Here is a 24804-nt window from a genome sequence, read left to right on the forward strand (position 1 = left end):
GCTGGGTGGGTATCTTACATGGAAAAGTTCAGTTTTATTCTAAATCACAAAGCAGGTTCCTCTAAAAAGGTTGTTGACTGCACTCTTTAACAAGGTTGTAGAAGATATAGCTTGCTGACTGCACTCCCTTTCAAAATTGTTAGCTTTGATCTCTTACCAGAATACTATGCAGTGGATGCTATTTTTCAAAGGTTTTGCAGGAGTTAAGTGATGGGAAAAGCCAAGACTATTTGCTCATGAATGGGTATCTTTTTAAGGGAAATCAGTTGTGTGTTCTAGGGGAATCATTGAGGCTTTTCATCATTCAAGAGTTGCATGGTGGTGGACTTGGCGGGCGTTTCGGAAGGGACAAAACTGAACTGCTGGTTAAAGAACGATATCTTTGGCCATCCTTGAAGCGAGATGTTGCTCGTTTTGTGCAAAGATGCTTGGTGTGTCAAAAGGCCAAAGGAGGAGTGCAAAATACAGGTTTATACCAACCACTTCCTATCCCTAATACTCCTTGGGAGGATATTTCAATGGACTTTGTTATAGGCTTGCCAAGAACACAACATGGGTATGATTGCATCTTTGTAGTTGTTGACCGCTCCTCAAAAATGGCTCACTTTATACCATGCAAGAACTCCACTGATGCTTCCCATGCTACTACCTTATTTTTTAAAGAGATAGTACATTTGCATGGCATTCTGAAATCAATTGTATCAGATCGTGATGTTCGATTTATGAGTCACTTTTGGAAGACACTTTGGAAGCTTTTTGGAACTCAACTGTAGTTTTCTAGTGCTTATCATCCTCAAACCAACGGCCAAACTGAAGTGGTGAACAAATGGCTTGGAAATTTATTGAGAAGTTTGGTGGGGGACAGTCCAAAGAAATGGGAGTTCTTCATTCCTCAAGCTGAGTTTACCTATAATAGTTCTTTCAATTAATCAACTAAAAAGGCCCCATTTGAGGTGATTTATGGCAAAAAACCCCATCAAGTTATGGATCTTTTGCCATTAAGTAACCAAGTTCGGGTTAGCATGGATGCGAAGGAGTTTGTAGCCCACATCAAAAGCATTCATGATCAGTTCGAGAGCACTTAAAGAAAGCTTCTAAGTATTGCAAAACTAAGGCTAATGCACACCGGAAGAATAGCAAGTTTGAGGAGGGTGATTTGGTTATGGTTTATCTACGCAAGAAGAGATTTCCAACAGGATCTTATAACAAGCTCAAGCAAAGGAAGTTTGGGCCATGCCGAATCATCAATAAGCTTGGGCCAAATGCTTATCGATTGGAGTTGCCACAAGGGTTATCAATCAACCCAGTCTTTAACATCAGTGATTTGTATGCTTATTATGGAGATGACGATAATGATTCCTTTAAGTTTGAAGAATTGATTGCTTCACCAGAAAATTCCCATCAAGAAATCATTGATGTCCTGGATGTTCGTTCAACCACTACTCGACGAGGAACCTATACGCAATATCTGGTTCATTGGACAGGAAAAGCGCATTGTGAAGATGCTTGGGTGTCAACTCAAGAAATCAAGAAGCTTAATGAAAGGCTTTGGGAAGATTTGGTTACAAATTCCAAGAAGACTTCTTTTCCAGCGGAAGAGAATGATGCAGGAGCATACTCGAGAGACGAGAAGTTTATTTAATTTTATTTTTTTTTTTTTGGTGTTAGTCTTTGAAAACCTTAAACCTTTTGACTTCTATGTCTTGTGAATGTGTGTTGTTTGTCTTGGAAATATGGCTTGCTTTGGAAAGTCCTAAAGCAATAAGTTTATGGGAAAAATAACTCAAAGTATATTTTGTAATCTCTATATATATCTTTGTGAATGGAAATCTGTGTAGTTTTTGGAGAATACATATGAATATATTGCAAGGCCTCTCCTTGCTTGAAGTGAATGAGTCCTTCTAAATATCAAGCGTGTGGCTTGGTTGTGTGAGTGTCTTCCTTGATTAGCAAAGTCGAGTGACGTCCGTTGCCTACGGTTGAGTGATTCTCGAAACTATCCTAACCTTGCAGGTTCCAATTTGCATCAAATTGGTAGGTTCTAACCTGCATCAGTTATTTCTTATGACAAGAAGGTCATGGGGTCTTGTCACGTACCTGGGGTTTATGAGATAATCGGAAGGAATTGGGGAAGATAGATCAGAAGAAATGTGTCAGCCTTTAGATATAAGCCCTTAAGACCAGTTCTAGTGACACAGTAAGGCTTGATCTTGTAATTCTTTAAATTCTATTTAATGGCAAGTTTTATGTTTAATTTAAATTGCAATATGGTTTGAATTGAACATACAAATATCATTTAGTATAATAAAGAGTGGATACCATTCTTAAATGTTAAGAATAATCGAGACGGATAATCCATAGTACATTATACTATAAATATGTTCCTGGCTATAGAGTTCCTAAAGATAATCCACAGTACATTATAATATAAATATGTTCCTCGCAAAGGCCGGCACATCGTCTTTCGTCTTGTTCGGTATGAGATACCGAAAGATAAGATTGGTGGGTCTCGTACCACTCTGTATGAGATATAGAAGGAAGACGAATGAGTGCTCGTTATAGGAACGAGTTCACTGAATAGGACTGTTAATATTGAATCACATGGGTTTATCTCACAGGTCAATGATTTAATATTAACTACAGATTTGCATTAGTCCTTAGACCTAAGATGACATAGATATATGTGTGTTAGTGGATTAGGGTATCAGTGATATTATATGGTTGTCCTAATCAGGGATAGCCATACGTATCTATGTGCCTAGTTCAGTGACACACAAGGGATGTGTGCATCAGATATGGAATCTATCACCTCGAGATATACAAGGAAGATATCCTATGTGATCCAGTGGCACTTGACGATAAATCCTTGGTTGAGGTAATATGACGACAGAATTTAGATTTTGTAGAGGTCGTGTCATATTAGTCAAGTGTGATTATTAGATTTGGCCATATGACGAGATCGAGAGATTAGACCTATTGACTGTGATCTCATATCTCGTTGGGATATAGGATGATAGAGGGACCATATTGCACGGCACCGTAGTATAAGGTTCACATTACTCGCTTCACATTAAATTGGGCAATCATGACATATTGCTAGATGTCACCTATGATTTACGGGAATTAATAATTGATTAATTCTCATTGCTAATTTAATTGTAAACCCAGAAAGTCTCACCCAATAGAAATCGTTTTAAGAAAAATGGCAAATTTAGTAATCATGGAATTACTAAATTATAAGTGCAATTATTTATTAGATAAATAAAGATAATTAAATAATTAATATGATTATTTATTTAATTATCAAGTTGGATTGAGCTTTTTGCTAGCACCTAAAGCCCAGTCCAATAACACTTAGGGTTTTAGGGTTTTGTCTATAAATAGGCCATTAAACCCAAAATCCTATAGATCGATCAGTTAAATAAAAAATGAAATTTTTAGAGAAAATTTTCGTATTCCTTTTTCTCTCAAGTCTTTTGAGTCTTGGCGGTTTCGGGTGGACCGACTCGACATCTCACGTGTGTGAGATATCAGGCAGGTTATCAGCTACGAAATCAGATTTTGTTTCGAGGTAATTTTTTTTGTTTTGTGTCTTCGATTTAATCGTAAGATTTGAAAAACGTGATACCAAATAAAATAAGATTTTATGTTTCTGCTGCGTATGATCCAATCATAATTTCTAACACTCCTCGCATCGTCTTACCCACCATCGAGGCTTCTATCCCTCAAACAAAGGTAATTCCAATTTTGATATTGGAAAACCAGATTGATGTGGTGTAGGTTGTCTCTTGACACCTCTCAACCACATTTTCTCCCACCGTGGCCAAATCCACCTCCAACTCCAATGATCAAGCAGTCTGGTTGTTGGTTCTAATTTTTGGAAGAATTGGTGCCAACCTATCTCTAGGGGGGAAAATCAGGCGAAATTCTTACTTGATTTTGCTTGGAAAACATGAGCATGAATTGCTGCAATTGATTACGCAACAAATGCCCTTACTTTTGCATCTCCTCCCATATTTGACCGCGCATATCCCTGCACAACCTTTCTGCCACCATTTCCAATTTTCGATCTACTATCGACTCCATCTTTTCTTCCAACAGAGATAGTAGGTCCTTCAATCCCTAAAGAAGGAATTGGCAACTGCTAAGAATCACATGAAATAGTTTGCAGATAGAAGGTAGAGTGAAAAGGAGTTCAAGGTGGGGGATCTAGTCAACTTAAGGCTAAAGCACGCCGATCAGAAGGCTCTTTCAAAAGGGCAGATCACTAAACTCAGTCCCAAGTTTTATGGACCATTCCCTATTATAGCCAGATTTGGACAAGTTGCCTATCAACTCTAATTACCAGATCACTACCAAATTCATCCCGTGTTTCACGTGTCCATACTCAAGGGGTCGATCAACATGTCACAAACCAGATGTGACTAGGAGAACCACCTTCTAATTCAATGTGAATTAAATGGTGCAGTAGGGGATTTAGAGTAGACGAAGAAGTGAGATAGATTGGAATTAGAGGGAAAGAAGAGAAAACAGAGAGAGAGAGATGAAAATAGAGGAGAAAGGTAGACTTTTTTCTGATAATTGTCATGCCCTTACAAGTCGAAACCAAAGGGTATTTATACCTCTAGCCTGGGTGCTACCACATGAGATCCCTCCCCTAATAACCAACTATTTTTGTCTTTTTCCTAGGCCTTTTTACACGTGGCCTTTCCCATGGAATATCTCTAACAAACTCTCCCCCCTCTTTTTACAGATGTAATAACCCAACCAGTGCAAATACATAAAGTAAATAAAAGATGCATAACATTATAACATTAAGGAAATGAATAAGAGACAGTTAGAAATGTAAATGAGTTGTTAATTTGTCGCTAATCATGAAAGCGTGTGATACGACACACAACCAACCAGTCCATCCTTACCTTCTTTCCTGAAGGATATCGATCCTATTGAAGAACCAATGGCTATACTAGACCAGTGGGTTATATACCATCAAAGGGCTCCCCTGACCCAAGTTTTGGTGAAATGGTCCCGCCTTTACCCAGTAACAACAACTGGGAGTACTTACCAAACCTTCTCAAGCAGTTCTGCGTGTTGCCTAGCTCCTCAGCATTTCTTGAGGATAAGAAAACTCTTAAGGGAGGGGGAATTGTCATGTACCTAGGCTATGAAGGGTTGTACCGTAGCTATAGGCTGAGGAAGGATTATACCTAGGTGGTTGTAACCAACTGTTCTAAAAGGTAGAAAGAGGGATGTCAGGTTATTGTACGGGAAATTCCTTTATTGTACTTGGTGAGTCGGTATAAAGGCCCGATTAAGCCTTAACCGAATCATCTTTATCAATATACGAATTCTAATTCTCTTTCTCGCATTCTATTCTTCTTCTCATTTTTTGTTCTCCTAATTCCCCCTATATTTCTTCTCAATTCCCTTGTAATTTTTGAGCCCAAATCTCATCGAAACGGTGAGGAATCCATTGTTAGACTCAAAGGTCTAACAACAACCAGTAGAACATTCCAACGAGCAATCACCATGTTAACATCAATGTTATTAAAAGCCCAAGGCGCACTAAGGCGCAAAAGGGTGTTGCAGCCTAAGGCGCAAGGAGAGGCGTGGGCCTGATGGAACTAGGTGCATGCTAACTAAAAAAAATAAAAATATATATCCTAATTGAAGAATAAGGTATAAAATAAGTTATAACTCCTAATAAAATATTCACAAACATGTTGTCAAGAAAATTAAAAAATTCAACGTATATTAATGAAAAGAACAAAAAAAATGCCAAAAGATGCAATTTAAAAGTCTTTAAGTCAACTTAAAATTAAATTTTAAACAATTTATGGATCTTAAATCTTAATTAAGATTAACTAATTATGCATTTTAAATAATCTAAAAATCATTCTCATCATCAAAATCAAACATTTTTATATTTTTATCAATAGAAGCATCATCTCTAATATCATTTTCTTCCACATCATCTCCCTCTCCATCTTCATCAAATTCAAATTCAATTGAAGCATTTGAAGTAGTACCCTTTTTACTCATTATCAAATTTGTAGTTGAAGCAATAAATAAAAATAATAAATAGTAAAAAATTAAAAAAAGTAATAAACAGTAAAATAAAAAATCTAAAAAACAATTAAAAAGGTCCAAGAGCGCCTAAGCCCAAATCGCCTTGGGCCTCGTCGTGCCTTGCTGGTGTGCGCCCGCCTGGAAGTATTCTAGGCACCCAAGGTGCTCCTTGCACCTAAGCGCTCCTTTAATAATACTAATTAATAGAAATCAAAAATGAGCCAAATCAAAGATTTCAGGATCCTTCAGGTTAGGAAAAATATGTACTTACTTTTAGATGACTTTCCTAGAGCCAACACATATACAGGCATGTAATTGACGTTTTCCACTAAATACTTCGAACTTCCAGTTGTAGTTATACAACCTGTTCCACTGCTATCGCCACCAAAAGAAATACAATTACAATCATTCCAGCACTTCTCCATACAATCACTAATGCTTAGGCTTGAATTATTATCATATTGACTAGAAGTATCACTTCCTGAAAAAAGTGCCCTCTACGGCACAAATTTATCATTACTTCTCCTGCACTGGGGCCTCTCTGAATTCACACATCCATCATTCGATTGATACCCATAACAAAAATAGTCATTCCTAAAGAATAAAGAACTAGCACCATCAAGAATCCCCCCAATTGGAGTCAATTGCCACATCCATAAATTGCTTCCATCAGGGGGACTAAAACTGAAGAACTTCTCATCATTGTTGGATGTGTAATTGAGGATGTAATGGCACAGAGCCCAAGGAAAATTCACATTCATGAATTCAAAAGATTGACTTTTCAGGCTCCTGCTAGCCCAGTACCGCACTCCTTGCTGGTTCAGGACCGACTGCCCTGACTCATTGGTAGGTTCCCAGCTCAAAGTGAAGGCCCCTGATGCTAGAGAAGATTTAGCCACCATGAAGTAAGAGCCCAGCTCTGCCCAGTTGCAGTGTTGACACGAAGTTTCATGCCAGGCAAAAGTGTGATGGTCGGATGATCAAAGGACTGCCAAAAAGTCTTGCTCTCAACTTCATCAATCAGAAGAAAATTGCCAGTATCTTCTAGTTTAGCAGTAATGTTTCCAGATGATCTCTGATCATAAATGTTCAGAACTGTCTTCCCTCCACTAGTAATCTGCAAGGTCCCAGTGCTATCCATGGCAAGAACGCTAGAATTGTGGGAAATAGGATTGTTTGAATTGGCAACCCATACTCCCCTATTCTGATCGTCATTGCTGTACCAAATACCCAAATAACTGTAACTAGTTTCTTGAATATTGAAGAACCCTAGGGTGAAGTTCCCACTTTCAGAAACTAGGAAAGTAGTGGAATTGAGCTCAACCCCGGGTCTGATGATGTTGACTTCGGCGACAAGAGACAAATCAAATCCTCCAGTGCAGAACACGCCTGTAAAGATCCAATTACCAGATCACTAAACTCAGTCCCAAGTTTTATGGACCATTCCCGATTACAGCCAAATTTGGACAGGTTGCCTATCAACTCCAATTACCAGATCACTACCAAATTCATCCCATGTTTCACGTGTCCATGCTCAAGGGGTCAGTCGACATGTCACAAACCCAATGTGACTAGGAGAACCAGCTTCTAATTCAATGTGAATTAAAGGGTGCAGTAGGGGATTTAGGGTAGACGAAGAAGTAAGATAGATTGGAATTAGAGGGAAAGAAGAGAAAATAGAGAGAAAGATATGAAAATAGAGGAGAAATGTAGACTTTTTTCTGATAATTGTCATGTCCTTACAAGTCGAAACCAAAGGATATTTATACCTCTAGTCCAGGTGCTACCACAGCAGATCCCACCCCTAATAACCGTCTTTTTCCTAGGCCGCCTTTCCTATGGAATATCTCTAACAAATTCTCCCCCCTCCTTTTACAGATGTAATAACCCAACTAGTGCAAATACATAAAGTAAATAAAAGATGCATAACAATATAACATTAAGGAAACAAATAAGAGACAGTTAGAAATGTAAATGAGCTACTAATGTTGCGCCAATCATGAAAGCGTGTGACAAGGCACACAACCAACCAGTCCATTCTTACCTTCTTTCTTAAAGGATACCGATCCTATTGAGGAACCAGTGGCTATACTCGACCAGCGGGTTATATACCATTAAGGGGTTCCCCTGACCCAAGTTTTGGTGAAGTGGTCCTACCTCTACCAAATAACAATACCTGGGAGTACTTACCACATCTTCTCAAACAGTTCTCTCATGTTGCCCAGCTCCTCAACATTTCTTGAGGATAAGAAAACTCTTAAGGGTGGGGGAATTGTTGTGTACCTAGGCTATGAAGGGTTGTACCGTAGCTGTAGGCTGTGGAAGAATTATACATAGGTGGTTATAACCAACTGTTCTAAAAGGTAGATAGGGGAAGGCCAAGTCATTGTATGGGAAATTCCTTTATTGTATTCGGTATAAAGGCCCGATTAAGCCTTAACCGAATCATCTTTATCAATATACGAATTCTGATTCTCTCTCTCTCTTGTTCTGTTATTCTTCTCCCTTTTTGTTCTCCAAATTCCCCCTAAATTTCTTCTCAATTCCCTTGTAATTTCTAAGCCTAAATCTCACCAAAACTGTGAGGATTCCATTGTTAGACTCAAAGGTCTAACAATAACCGGTAAGACATTCCAACGAGTAATCACCATGTTAATAGCAGTGTTATTAAAAGCCCAAGATGCACTAAGGCGCAAAAGGGTGTTGTAGCCTACCTAAGGCGTAAGGTGAGGCATGGGTCTGATGGAACTAGGTGCATGCTAACGAAAATAAAAAATATGTATTCTATTTGAAAAATAATGTATAAAATAGATCATAACTCCTAATAACATATTTACAAACATGTTGTCAAGAAAATTAAAAAATTCAACATATATTAATGAAAAGAACAAAAAAAATACCAGAAGATGCAATTTAAAAGTCTTTAAGTCAACTTAAATTAAATTTTAAACAATTTATAGGTTTTAAATTTTAATTAAGATTAACTAATTATGAATTTTAAATAATATAAAAATCATCCTCATCATCAAGATCAAATATTTCCATATTTTTATCATTAGAATCATCATCTCTAATATCCTCTTCTTTCACATCATCTCCGTCTCTATCTTTATCAAATTCAAATTCAATTAAAGCATTTGAAACAGTACCCTTTTTATTCATTGTTAAATTTGTAATTAAAGTAATAAATATAAATCATAAACAGTAAAAAATTAAATAAAGTAATAAACAGTAAAATAAAAAGTCTAAAAAACAATTAAAAAGATCCAAGTACACCTAAGCCCAAATTGCCTTGGGCCTCGTCGCACCTTGCTAGTGTGCGCCCGCCTGGAAGCATTCCAGGCGCTCAAAGTGCTCCTTGCGCTTAGGCGCGCCTTTAATAATACTGATTAATATAAATCAAAAATGTGCCAAATCAAATATTTAAGGATCCTTCCGGTTAGGAAAAATATGAACTTACTTTTAGATGAATTTCCTCGAGCCAGCACATATGCAGGAGGGTAATCGACGTTTTCCACTAAATACTCCGAACTTCCAGTTGTAGTTATACAACCTGTTCCATCGCTATAGTCAGCAAAAGAAATACAATTGCAATCATTCCAGCACTTCTTCATACAATCACTAATGTTTAGGCTTGAATTATTATCATATTGATTAGAAGTATCACTTCCTGAAAAACGTGCCCTCTTCTTCACAAATTTATCATTACTTCTCCTGCACTGGGGCCTCTCTGAATTCACACATCCATCATTCGATTGATACCCATAACAAAAATCTTCTATCCTAAAGTATCTATGAGCATCAAGAATCCCCCCAATTGGAGTCAATTGCCACATCCATAAATTGCTTCCATCAGGGGGACTAAAACTGAAGATGCTTCCATCAGGGGGACTAAAACTGAAGAACTTCTCATCATTGTTGGATGTGTAATTGAGGATGTAATGGTACGGATCCCAATCAAGATTCACATACATGAATTCGAAAGATTGATTTTTCAGGGTCCCACTAGCCCAGTACCGCACTCCTCGCTGGTACAGGACCAACTCCCCTGACTCATTGGTAGGTTCCCATTTCAAAGTGAAGGCCCCCGACGCTGGAGAATATTCAGACAGCCATGAAGTAAGATTCCAGCTCTGCCCAGTTGCAGTGTTGGAACCAAGTTTCATGCCAGGCAAAAGTGTGTTGGTCGGATGATCAAAGGACTGCCACAAAGTCTTGCTCTCAACTTCATCAGTCAGAAGAAAATTGCCAGTATCTTCTAGTTTAGCAGTAATGTTTCCAGATGAACTCTGATCATAAATGTTCAGAACTGTCTTCCCTCCACTAGTAATCTGCAAGGTCCCAGTGCTATCCATGGCGAGAACGCCAGAATTGCTGGAAATAGGATTGTTTGGATTGGCAACCCATACTCTCCTATTCTGATCATCATTGCTGTACCAAATACCCAAATAACTGTAATTAGTTTCTTGAATATTGAAGAACCCTAGGGTGAAGTTCCCACTTTCAGAAACTAGGAAAGTAGTGGTAGTGGAATTGAGCTCATCCCCGGGCCTGATGGTGCTGACTCCGGCGACAAGAGACAAATCAAATCCTCCACTGCAGAATACGCCTGTAAAGATCCAAAAAATTGGATAAAAAGAGCCTCCTCTGTACTTGGTATCCATGAACAATCTGTGAACATGCATTACTCTAAACGGCATTCATTACCCTGGTGACGATAAATAACACGAATGATCAAAAAAGGCAGCGACATAATCGTTGACTTTGACATGTCATAAGGGTATCACTATTCTGTAATTGCGTTCCCACTACGGCAACTTACGGCCATAAAATACGGTAGACATCAATCAATAGCGCGTCGGTAAAATCAAATGACTAAAATGCCCCTCATACCCTCCCGTATACGGTATATCCACTCTGCAATCGGTAGAGATTTCGCCTCTCTCAACCCTAGCGCAACACCACCCGCTATAGCAGCACATCACCGCCGACACAAACAAAAATCACAAGCCATATTGCCAATCAGGACCCGCCCTGGGCCTAGGCTGTCAAGCGCCACCCCCACCCCGGGGCCTAGGCTGTCTAGCCCCCCCCCCCCCCTCCAACTAATTTTAATTTTTTTTTGATAATTTTAGAGAAGTTCATAAATTATTATTTAAATTATTTAATTATTATCATAATTTAAATTCTTTTATCAGTTATCATAATTTTAAATTATTTTATTTTTATCAATCAAATAATTATTAATATTATTTTTATAAATTATTTTATTTTTATTTAATAACCAAATATTTAAAAAAAATCAAAAATAATGAGAAAAGATGCCTGTTTGTTTCCCTTCGCTAAATTTTCAAATTTTCAAAGTCTAAAGTCTAAACCCCCATTGTCTTCATCTCTCTCGCATACTCCCCCTTCGCCGTCTCCAACCAGCCAATCGCTGCTACTCGTCTATCACCGTTACCGAAAGGCCATTGCTCTCCATTCACTGTTTGGCCTTAATAATTCTGTTTAGTTTTTTTTTTTTTAATTCTAAATTTTAACATTAAAAAGAGAGAAAATGAGAGATATCAAAAAATTATTTTCAATGAAAAATAAGTACAAGCTAAGTTCTCAAAAAGTTTAGTAGTGGTGGGTTTGGGGTTGTTTTGTGCACGATAAGGAAAGTGCAATTATTTTTTTCTATTTTTTATGATTGTGTTTTTCTGTTAATTTATTTTACAGATTTTAATTCAAATATCAAACTTAACCATATTTTATTGTTCCTCAATTACATTTGATATTGTATTGATTTTCATATTTGAATTGATGTTTTATGCCTACTAAAAAATATTTGTTGACTTTTCATCTAAAAATACTATTAAAAGTAAATTTAAAGTGAAATATTGTAAATTTTAAATTATTTATTCAGATAACTTTGAATGTTTTTATATAATATTTTTTTTTATTCATATTCATTACATGTAATTATAGGTACTTCTATTTTTAAAGGATCCTATTGCACTCCAACTGGAACACTGCTACAGATGTTGCCTGGCAACGAAGCCGGGCAGGAATGGGAGAGAACAGACATTGCCACGAGGCTAAGCAAATTCTCATGGCAATATAAATTTATAATATTTTTATTTAAAATTAATAATAATTTATAATAGTGAGTGAATTTATTATTGTAAAATTATTGTGAATTTAAATAAAATTTTGTATGTCACTTCAATTTATAAAATTTATTTGTGAATATAATATTTTTTTTATGTTTTAGACTTTAAATTTGTCCAAGTACTTCAACATTGAACGTCTTGACTTAAAAATAATATATAATTGAACAAATTAAAATAAGATGAAAATAAATTTTTTTTATTTAGAAGGTTAATCAATAATAAAATAGAAAGAGATTGAATAAACTATTTTTCATCTAATTTTCTTTAAATAATAATATTTTTTTTGTCTCCTTCAAATTAAAGAAGATTGGATAAAAATAAAATTATATATCCATTATTTATTATATATCTCTCAAATAAAGAGAAATAATTTATTTCTATGTCATTCTATTACTCTCCTAATTAATTAAGCACAACTTGAAGAAGTTGAATAGACTGCATGAAGGAGTTGATGAAAAAGTGATAGTTTCACTAAAAGCAAATGCAAAAATAAAGAATGAATAAAATACCAACCAATGAGAAGAGCGACTTGATCTTGGCAACTTGCATGCATAATTGAAGTGGGCCCACTAGTACTTGGTGGTCCTTTTTATCAGCTGCCTGCATGCAATAATTAGCCATGGCGACGTAGATTTTTCTCACATCTTGTTTCTCTTTTCTTGTAATTTTAAATTGTGTGAAAGCGATAGGAAAAAGATTCTGACAAAGTGAATTGATTTGAATTTTATGTTTATCCTGAATTTTGTATGCTTAATAAATATTTTTGATGATATTTATGAATTAATATATTATATTAATAAAAAATATCAAAATTAAATATGTAAGTAACTTTTTACTATTTTATGTCTATTTTGTCTTTTTCTCATGATATTTTCAATAACGAAGGTAATCTCTCGCTAATTTAAGGGATAAAAAAATTATTTTAAGAGTCTCTTTTTTTATGAGACACATCTCATTTTTTTCTCTTCCCTTCATTTGCTCTCACCGTCTTTTTCTAGTCGTTGTATTTTCCCTCCCCATCGCGGCCTTGTCTCATTACTACATCCTCAGCGGTTGGCATGCAAGAAACAGTAAGGCAGCTGCGACAGCAATGAAAGAAAGGCAGCAAGAGGCTTGTTGAAGAAGAAGAAGGAATGAGAGAAAGGAAATGAGAGAAAAGATGCCCCATTAGTTTTTTGACAGGGGTGTTGTTAACCCATTAAAGGGGGTGAACAAAATCGCAATCCCTGGAGAAATGGACAGTTTTTTTATCAATGGCCGCCTACCAGGGAGAAATTGACAGTTTTTGGTCCATGGCCTCCTTTTTAGAAATTGACAATTTTTGGTTTATAGTCACAAAGTTCCAAAACCTTGTTAGCTGAATAATTAGCATAAAATTCTTGAATGGTAACATGCAGACGCAACAAGGGAAAGGGAGAGAGAGTAATAGTTATTGGATTGGAGACGCAACAAGGGAAATAGAGAAATAGGAATACTTGTTGGACTGGAAAAGAAGAGTAAAGGCATGGACACTAAGAGTACGTCTGATTACAATGGTGAAATTTAGGTGGAAAAAATAAATAAATTTTAAGAAATTGAATTATAGAAAAAATAAATTTTTAAAAATTGAAAGGTTAAATTGTTTGATTAGTATAATTTTTTACTCAAAAAATGATGTTATTTTTCATCTTTTGGTGTTTGATTGGTAATATTTTTTATAAAATTTGATCATTTTCCTAGCATTTCGTATTTTATAGACATTATTTTTTATAAAAAATGTATTATTTTCCATGAAATTCAATGGTAAAAATGTATTGAAAAACACTCAATCTTGTATAGAAAAATCAAACTAATAATATATTTTAAGTTAACTAAATCGTTTTCCCAAAAAAATGAAGCCACAAAATTATTTTTTTTATTTTTCAAACTTATTAATTTGTACATGATTTTTTATTTTTTATTTCTATACGTTTGTATTTATTAATTATTCTCCATCACAAAAAACAGATACAACACAATTATTTTCAATTTTTGGTGTTTAATAACAATAAACACACTTTCTGTCTCCCACCCCAAACCCAAGCCCACTATCTCACCCTCTCTATCTCCCTCCCGCCACTGCCAACGTTGCCACATCGCCATCAACCCCCACCACCAACGCCATTGCATCGTCGTCACCCCCCAACGCTACAGCTACAGCCCTCCCTCCCTTCCTTCGCCACCACTCCTGTCATCCTTCCCTTCCTTCGTTGTCAATCCTGCCACCGCCGGTCGATCTATCGTCACCATCGTCGCTCAATCCACCAAGCTTCAATGAGTCTCTCTCTCTCTCTCTCTCTCTCTCTCTCTCTCTCACTATCTTGCTCCATCACTATGAAGACGCCAAGCACAGTGGGTTTGGTTACTTCAATTGCCTGAAAAATCGGAGCTCTTCTTCCCTAAGGAATTTTGTTTCCTTGATTTGAAGGAAAAACCCATCACGTGAGCATAAGTGAAAAAATGAATTACTTGGAAAAAAAAATAGCTATAGCTATCAAACACTGCATAAGAGAGAGAGAGCGGGGTCTTTTTGAAAAATGTGAGGGTTTATTGGAGAGAGTGAGGGCTTTTTTTGAGGAATAGGTTAATTATATATATATAATATATATATACATATATTATCTAATTATATAATAATATATTTATAAAATGATATTTGTAAAATATATTATATACATATATTTTATATGCGAATTAAAATATATATCTGGCACATTATCGATATATAATATGCTAAATTTTTATTGTCAAATTTATTCGGTTAAAACGTATTAAATGTGAATTAATTATATTTCCAATATTTTTTATATGACTAATATTTAACCGAATTTTTTATCGTATTTAAAATGTATCAAGCTGAATAATATTCGTACGTTTATAGTTCCAATTTTTTTTTGTATGCCAAATTGCTTACAAGAGTCCGAAACTAAGGGGCCGACACTTGGTAATTTGATGGGTGTATTTGTATAGGAGTTATTTTTTGGTATATTATGACAGACATCAAATTATAATAATTTTATTTAAAATTAATAATAATTTAAAATAGGGAGTATATTTATTATTAATTTTTAATATTATAATTTTTGATAGAACTATTAAAAAATTATATAAAATTACTATGAATTTGTGCACAAAAAATTAATTTATAAAGATTATTTATCAAACGTATTTATGGTATAGCATTTTCTTAAGTTAAAAATCTCTCAATAGATCATTTTAATTTTAGTATTTTGAACTCCTGGAGTTACTTTCATAATCAATCCAATATTAAACAATTTGTTTGAATTATTCTTTTTCTTGTAAATAATTTGTTTGAATTATTCACCTAACCAAAAAAAAGAAAAAAAACCACCAAAAATCTATTCAAACCTTATCCATGGTATCTACCCTATCAGAAACGGGTGGATTATAAACTCTCTACTTTGTATTTTTATATTTCCTTATCTTTGTTTGTGGATTATAAACTCTCTTTGACAAAATCGCATTTCCTTATCTTTGTTTGTGGAGATGTTATCTACCCTATCAAAAACGGGTGGATTATATTTGCATTGATTTTGTCAAAGAGCAAGTTTTGTCAAATCGCAAGGTTCCAACCTTGTCTGGTACATGTAAATTTTTGTTAACAAGGATGCTCTTGTTTGAGTTTCTTTTTTTTTACTAAGGGGTGTTTGTTAAAATGATCGAGATAAGAGATATCAAAATAAAGTTAGACTGTATTTCGGATCAAGATATAAAATGATCAAAATAAGGTTAAAAAATATTCCAAGATTTTTATCAAACTATTTGTTAAATTTTTTAAAATACACTAGAGGACACAAATGTTTTTTTTTTCCTTAAGTAACGTTTATTAAAATGAGCAAGATAAGAGAGTATCAAGATAAGACTGAAATGCTTTCTGGACCAAGATATGAAATAATCAATATAAGGTTGGAAAGCATTCTAAGATTTTTATCAATTTATTTGTTAAATTTTTTAAAATGCATTAGAGGACACAATCATCATTTTTTTCTTATCTATAAAGACCAAGATATATTTATCTTGAGGGGGGAGAGATAAGCATATCTTGAACAATCAAGATAAGAAGTCATTAATGACGTTTCCAAGAATTATTAGATAAATTTAAAAAACATGTTAAAAATAATAGAAGTCTGGGATGCATTCCATATCTTTGTTTTTCCATCCCATATCTTGATTAACAAACACCCCCTTATTAAAGATCAACATATATTTATCTTGAGGGGAGAGAGATAAGCATATCTTGAAAGATCAAGATAAGGGGTCATTAATGATTTTTTTAAAAATTTTTAGATAAACTTAACAAACATGTTGAAATGATAAAAATCTGGAATGTATCTCATATCTTGATTTTTTCATCCCATATCTTGATTAACAGGCGCCCCCTAAGGTGTTATGGTTATGTTTGGTAAAATAAATAAAATAAGATTTTATTAAAATAATTTATTTATAAAATTTACAATAAATTATTCAAAAAGAGAAAATGAATAAATTTATTTTGAAAACTCAAGATAAGAAGTTATGTAATTTTTTTTAGAAAATTTAATAAATATAATAAAAAATATTTTTATCCAGCATATTTTTCAAATCTCATATTTTTTATTCTATATTTTGATTAATAAATTCTGAAAAAAAAGTTCACCTTGATTTAGTCAAAGGGAATGTGCTGGCACCGGAAATCTTAATTAATTTGGAGCATAAATGACCCCTGAGAGAGTTGGACTTTGATCTGCATTTCCATTGTGAACATTAATGTTGTGGTAGATTGCCCGTTGACTTCATGTCTCCATCTTTAACATGTCAAAAGGTATAAGAGTTTTGAGACCTCTTATGTTGTTTGCTGAGTCGCAACATAACAGATGTCCGCAAATGAAAGAGACATAATTCCATGCATGTGGGGTCTATGTGCATGAGGTCTACACCCCTCTCACTAGCGGGCAACTGCTATGTTGCCCACCAGTTGATAACATAGCAGACCTGTAAGAGTTTGAGGCCTGTTATGTTGCTCACTGACGGGCAACATAATAGGTGTCCGCCAATGAGAAGGTGTGGGCCCCATGCATGTGGGGCCCATGTTATGGAGTTGTCTGCTAATTTTACTTAATTTTGTGTTCATACAGACACAAGCTACACCCAAGCCGTCTTAACAACATTTGGCCTAGACAAGACTTGATTTAATGACTTTTTAATAATATAAATAAATATTAAAAAAATTATTTTTATTTTATTTGTTTTTTTGATATACAAAATAACTAATTAAATTTTTATATTCTAATCTGAAAAATAAATTATTTTCAATTAACAATATAGACAAGAAAAAAAATATGAAAAAATAAAAATTGAATAAGTAAAAAAATGTGAAAGAGTTTATAGACATGCAAATTAAAAATTCACTGATTTACTTTTATTTTTTTTAATGCCAAAATCAATGTAGATTTTCTAAACAAAATTTTTATGATTTAAAAAATCATTTTATCAAATTGTCCACCTAAACTGATACCACTTATCCTTTCTTTTTTTTTTGTCACGTCACAAGTTTACACCTCATTATTCATCGCCTAACATTGAAAAATGATCCGTAGATTTAAAAAATTGGGGGCCTCCTCATCTAAACGATATTTCATTATACATTATCTAATATTAAAAAATAATTTGTGGACTTGCGGAGTTAGGGGTCTTCTCATTCAAATAAAATAATGAAATAAATAGAATATAAATTCAAATAAAACTATCATAAAATAGAATTAGTAATTTTGTATATCAAAATATTAAAAAATTAATTAATTATCAATTTTGGGGCCCCATTTTCTTGGGGGCCCTAGGCATAGGCCATTTCTTGAGCCGAGTCTGGTTCCACCCTTGTCGGCATGAGAGGTTCTGTCGTTATAAATATGTGAACTATGGTTCTAACTTGTTATTCTAAATGTGCATGTTTATTTATCATCTCTTATATTTATACGATTAGGCATGACATAGCATGATGATTATCTTGATGCATTGATTTTATACTTTTCCCCATTACAATGCTCTTTATCCCTCACTAAGTTAATGTCAAGTTTATCTCTTAATATTTCAGATTTTGTAGATTGGAATAAATTTTGACGGTGAGAGTCGTGATATACGACCCCATTGAATATACCTTAGTTACGCTCCGGTTACAACATATACACATCATTCCATAGAGTTGTGCATGAGAAGATTTAAGTTCTTTTTTATTGTGAATTGGTAAATTGTGACTATTGTAAGTAAATAATGAATTTTGGGCCGATGACACTTTAATTTTTGTATATAAATGATGGTAATATTTTTGTAAATTATTTAAAATGTTTATATGCTAGAGGAATAAGTGTATTGCAGGCTTATTATCCTCTCTGGGAGTTTTCGACTTCTTAGGAAGTAATACTCTTCACGACTGTTAGATTTTAGGTTGTGAAACCATAATTTCAAAAAAAGTATTTCTAATTTAATTATGTACTTACGTAGTTCAAAATTTAAGATATTTTTATGTTTTGGGTGTATGAGTTCAAATAGTCCCAACCTCCTTAAACCTACTACTACACCTGATCCTACATATTTAGACAGCACAGCAAGGGACATTTGTTTAGCCTGATGAGATGTGTGTGACAAGAGCTTCTCCTATTAGGGTTGGCATAAAATTTAGCTCAAACTCATCAAAATCTGTGGCTTGTCATCCCTATTTTTTAATCCAAATGATTAATAGAATATATTTTTTTTTTTTAATTCAAAAGGGTAACTCTTGCCAGACATGACCTTGGCTACCACCATTAGAGTTAATACAAGGATTTAGTAAGACAAACACGTACATATCCGATGAGGTTGATCGAAGGGGTATCAAAATTATGGAAGCTAGTGTTTCTTCTGTTGCTCCCAATTTCCAATATCAAAGACTCCAAAGCTAATACCATCAAATTCACCGAGAAACTACATTCCATGGCATGCTCGATTGACATGTCACCACTGTAAAATGAAAGAACATAAATAAAAAGAGAGAAATTTTCATTGTGTGACAATGTGCAAAAGTATGAATATGCACTAAAAAACAAGTAGAGTAGGAAGTAGTTTTTCGCTTACTATGTTCAACAGCCCTATTAGTAATTGCTTCAGGTCATGATGATCTTCAATGTGATTTGTAGTATTAAGGTTGTTTGAATGTATCGGCTCCTATATATACTTTTTTTGCCACTTTTTCTCCTCCCATGTGCAAGTGTTCTTAGCCAATTTTTCCCCCCAGCCAAGCAACCAAAGCCGAGTAGGGATAATGACAGAAAGAGAGGGGGAAGAAGCAGGGTAGAGGAATTGGTCGACTCGTTAAGCCCATGACCTGAAGTCCGCTAGTTCGAATCCTATCCCCACCTAATAACTTGAGATGTTGGGGAAGCCAGCAGTTGTGCCCTAAGTAAATTCTTTGAGTCATTTTATATTCGTATTCCAAGCCTGGGTTTCTTTAGCTTTGGAGGGTAAACTGTCACACGGCCTAAAGAGAAAAAAAGAAAAGTCGATGACGACAGAGCTTAAAGTCACTAGGGGCATTCTACTTCTCGGTTCTTTTACCAACCAGCCTACAACATCTGAGCATCTACACAACGTTCTCATATCATCTTGTTCATTTTGATTTCTTTTCATTCCACAACCAGAACACAAATATTCTTAGCATGCAACAAATGCATTAGACTACTTGTCTTATTGTCTAACATTTACCCTTAGAGCGATGAAGAACCTCAATCACTAGTAAGAGGAACAACAAAAATGTGGAATTCTAGTATTCTACAATCAATGCATAGCATTTCAAATAGTTGTAGAAATGAAAGAAATACCCCAAGCTTATAGCTTTTAGGAAGCAATGAAAACTGATTACATTAGGGGCGTCAAAAAAATCTGAAAACTAGTGAACCGGACCAAATCAGACCGAATTGTGCCTTTTGGATTGGTTCTATGACTCAATAGTTAGGCTTTGGTTCTAAAAAATTAAGAACCGATATATTTGGTTTGGTTACTGATTTTTTTTTTCAAACCGTGGTTCGAACCGAATCGAAACCGATGTTATACTTATATATATTATAATTTTTTAGGTATATATATACACATATGCATAAATAGTATCATATTCATGAACTCTTTTATTTCTAAAATTTTATGTGTTATTGCTATACTAAATGGTCGATGTAATCTCATTTGATGAAGTAGTTTATGAATTATTTTGTTCTACTTTTACTTCAAAATTTAAAGCATTAATGAAGTTATGGGTTTATTTTAATTAACAAATTTGTTTGTAATTTCATATTTTGCAAAAATGTTTAAAAGCTAAATGTTAATTGGATAGAATCGAAATCGAACCAAAACCAGCCCAGTGTGACGAATTGATTATGGTTTGGTTTTATATATGTAATGATTCAGTTACGGTTCTTATTTTTTCAAAACCGTTAAAAATGGTTCGATTATTGGATTCTTATAGAATCGGACCAATCTGAACCGTTAACACCCATAAAATACATCTACCGGTATGGGAGAGAAAAATGAGTGACAAATTAGTTGGTTCCAAGGAAATATTTTGTGCCTTTGAGACCCATATCAATAAAATAAAATACGTTGGTACCTTAAATCAACAAGACACTATCACGTGTTCATAACAATAAAACAACCATTTTTTAATCAAGAAAATTATTACGCTAGCTAACTCTTTTGAATATATCTATGAATTTAATTTTATCATTTGTAGTATTAACATTTTATTGATTTGGAGCATTAAAGAAGGTTGCTAATGTGGTGCGAGCCACAAAGTAATTTCTCGTTGATTACACATGTAACGACTCTCCTCTCGAAACCCCCGCTAGTATAAGAGATCCGTGAGAGGATTATTAATAGAATGATACAAAAGCAACTCGAACCAAAGCACCATTAACATACCACATAAGCTCTCATTTCATTCACCACAACATAATAAGTAAGCATATACATTCTATCGGGACAAAAGATACATCTTTTGAATATAATACATCAAGCCACTAACACAAAACATACATATACCCTCAAAGCATAAGAACCTAGCTAGCTTTGGCAATTCAACCCAAAAAAAAAATCTAAGACCTTTCTTTATGTGAGCTCTGTATACATCTAATGAAACAAAATCAGCCCCTGCTAGACTCACCATCAGCTTTATCTTTATCTATACCTAGAATGATGGAAAATAAGGGTAAGTCACAAGACTCAGCAAGTATATAAAAAGAACGAGAAATAGTTACAGCCAGACTTTCCCTGAATATCATGCATATCATGCTGTATATTGAAACACACACTAATCCCGTTTACATAAACGACACACAATTCATGCCATGTCATATGTCATATCACAACCCATGCCATGCAATCATATAACACAATACCAAGCCATAACATAAATGCATAGATACACATATATAGTCATTGGGACCCACAAAATATGCACATATTGGCACCCAAAACCCTATATACAAACCTACCAGTAGCTAAGGACAGGCTACCACATCAATAACATGAACCCAAGGCTCTTGTATCACATCCACCAACGTCATATCCATCACCGTCATCATCACATGCCAAAGCACTCACAATCACATCATGTCGACCCCCCCCTCATATATCAAAATCTCATATCACATATCAACAGAAGCCTCGCTTCCTTTCCATCATTACCCATAACCTTTTCATGTAATGTAACACATAAGGAATGCAATGGCTTTTGCAGTATTAACGTGATGACAATGCACTCATAAGCCAAGCATCAAATCATACTACGCCTACGTAAGAATTCACACAAGTGAATGCTCTAAATACATATGATCACCTAACATACACAAGTCAACACTCAATAGGTTAACTGTGTCATACCAATGCTCACACTCCCAACACATACAAGGATGACCCCCAATGAATGCAACCTATGTCCCAACATCATCATGTGAAGCAATATAGTAATATAATGTAATGCAATGCCTCCATAAGCAGAATTACACAACTAACCCAATACTGACTATCTAGAACCTATCTCATTATGGTACAACATTATTCCACAAAGAAATGTAGGGAGAACAAACCCTACTTGGCTAGTGAATATAAAATACATCAATAATACTCAAGAAAACTCTTGAAATCTCTCAAGGAGTTACATCTAGAAGCATTATCATTTAACCCATCAATGGCTCTCATCATACTCCAACCATATCCAAAATAAGTTATTTATCTCCCGAAAATCGGAGCAAGGCAAACCACTCAAAACAGAAGAATTCCATATTCTAGGCAAGATTGGCAGGGTTGCTCGACCTCAAAATATAACCAAATGATCTAAGAAATATGCCAAAACAAATCTTATGAAGTCTAGATTATGGGGGAAAAAATGGATCTCAATTTGAATAACACCACGGAAAGTTATGTTCCAAAATTGGAGCGTTGTTAGATTGATACAAAAATTCTCAATTTCAAATGGGTATTTCACATGGCATTTACAGACTCAACACTTGTCCAAATAATCTAAATTCCATATAAAAATGAAGCTTATCTAGTCTAGTTGCAAAAAGTGGATCTCGAATCGGATATAATCACAGAAAGTTATACTCAAAAGAGTACAACATGCGCAGACTTAAACGGAAAGTCAACTTTTAAAATTGAAAAGTCAACTTTTGAAAGAAAAAATTGAGTTCTACATCAACTTAGTCGACCCAGCCTAAAACTTGATATACATAGTCGACTTTCACTCAAAATAGTCGACTCCTGAGATCTAGAAACGAAAACGAACGAACAAAATGCACCAAAAACCAACCAAAATTCTTTTGAAAATATGAGGTGACTCAAGACCTCATTTGGACCATAGACCTGATTTACCAAAATTCCAAGAAAAATCACACGAAATACAAACAACTAAGTTGAAACCCACATACAATAGAGCAAGAAAGGAGAGAGCATGCACTTGAAAGAAATAGAGGGGAAAAAACTTGCACATAAATGGAGAAGAAAAGAGAACTTGCTTCCAACAGTTTTAGTAGCCCAACCAAAAAACCAAGCCGCAAAAGTTGATATCTTTTACTCCCAAAAACTTCAAGATCAAAATGAGAGAAAAAGGAAATGGAAGAGAAGAAGAAGGATGGTAGAAAAACAAAAGGAGAAGAAGAAGAAGAAAAGCTGTCGTCGAGAGAGGGGAAGAGAGAAAGAAGAAGAATGGTGGAAGAAACAAAGGAGTATAGAGGAGGAAATGGGAGTAGCGCGGGTTTTTCACTACCCACTTTTCTTGTTTTCCAAAATGCCCCTCACTCACACACACAAAACACAAATATCCATGCCCCTTTTAGTCTTTTGCCACATATTCAATTTTTTATTTCTCTTTTTTTTATTCTTCCTTTTCCAATTCCCTAATTTGCCCTTCACTTTTTTTCATTTTCATTTAACTAAAATACATTACTTTGTGCACATGAGCTCAAGCCCACATCAATAGCCCAACTCATTTTTGGCCCAATGGATTTATTTTCAACTTGGTCTCAACCCATTTTATTCAATTTTTCAACCTTTACTTTTGGGCCTTCCAACCCTTGCCCAAACCCATGTGTTGGTATATTCAACACCTTACAAATTTCAGCTTCTCACTCTAATTTACACACACACATGCTTTAAATATTTAACTCACACTAATCTCATAAATTCGTCTTAAGAATTACACCTAAAATAAATGCCAATTACTTTGAGCTTTTCAACATAATACTCCTTTCTATTAAATTTTTAACCCACTGGCCAAATAAATTATTTCTAACATTTAATTTAATTCAAGTCAAAATATAATATTCATAATAAAATATTAATGACTGCCTTAGACCACTAACGGGTCATTACAGCATATTTAGAACAAAATAATACATGAGCCTGGTGGCATGGGAAAACACACGAAGTTGAAACCTATCCTCTAGAGAATACTTGGATGGCTGTTCAGAGAGGGCAAATTCAAGCTATATGCTAGTGGAAAAGAACAAAAAAAAAAAAAACCATCATGTTCCTAAGAAAACCTTTCACGCTGTATCTAGACAAAGTGAAGCTCGTTGCTCTCCTTTCCATTCCGCTCTTTTCAAGTATGAGAAGAGAATAATATTTATACACTGCTATTTTGTTTCATAATGTACTGTTCCATCCCCTATCTCACTCCTTTTCCAAAAAAAGCATAGTGGGAAGTTCCACAAATTAGTAATTTGAAAAATTAACTGATTAAGATTGATGAGCAAGGTTTTGATAAAGAAAGGCACAAGATCAAGCTCTCAGAACTTTTTATTGTTCTTCCAATCAAGTTGAATGATTAAGTTTATGGTCTTTCCCTACGCAAAGCTTGTAGAATCAAAGTTAACCTTGCCATGCTAAGCAGAAATAAAAAAGCTAGCGTTGGCATAAGTTCACAAATGAGGCCAGTAGAGGTGCACAAGCAGGACATCAAACAGATAAATAAAAGAAAATTCAAAAAATTAACCTAGTGCTATGCCAATAAAAGAAACCCAACATAGGGCAAAGATGAGCCAAC

The 24804-nt window shown here is 34.6% G+C and overlaps 1 protein-coding gene across 3 annotated transcripts in view; it reads right to left on the reverse strand.

Annotated features, from left to right (window-relative positions):
• LOC127814063 (G-type lectin S-receptor-like serine/threonine-protein kinase CES101) overlaps positions 1-10967 on the reverse strand; it is a 47338-nt gene extending 36371 nt beyond the window's left edge. For all 3 annotated transcript variants that reach the window (XM_052355295.1, XM_052355294.1, XM_052355296.1), the window contains exon 1: positions 9530-10967. In XM_052355295.1, coding sequence (XP_052211255.1) covers positions 9530-10769 — 1240 coding nt within the window. In that variant the 5' untranslated portion in view covers positions 10770-10967. The remainder of the gene's footprint in view (positions 1-9529) is intronic.
• Between the last annotated feature and the right edge of the window lie 13837 nt (positions 10968-24804).

This window comes from Diospyros lotus, chromosome 12 (assembly GCF_014633365.1).
Source record: "Diospyros lotus cultivar Yz01 chromosome 12, ASM1463336v1, whole genome shotgun sequence".
NCBI classification, from domain to species: Eukaryota; Viridiplantae; Streptophyta; class Magnoliopsida; order Ericales; family Ebenaceae; genus Diospyros; species Diospyros lotus.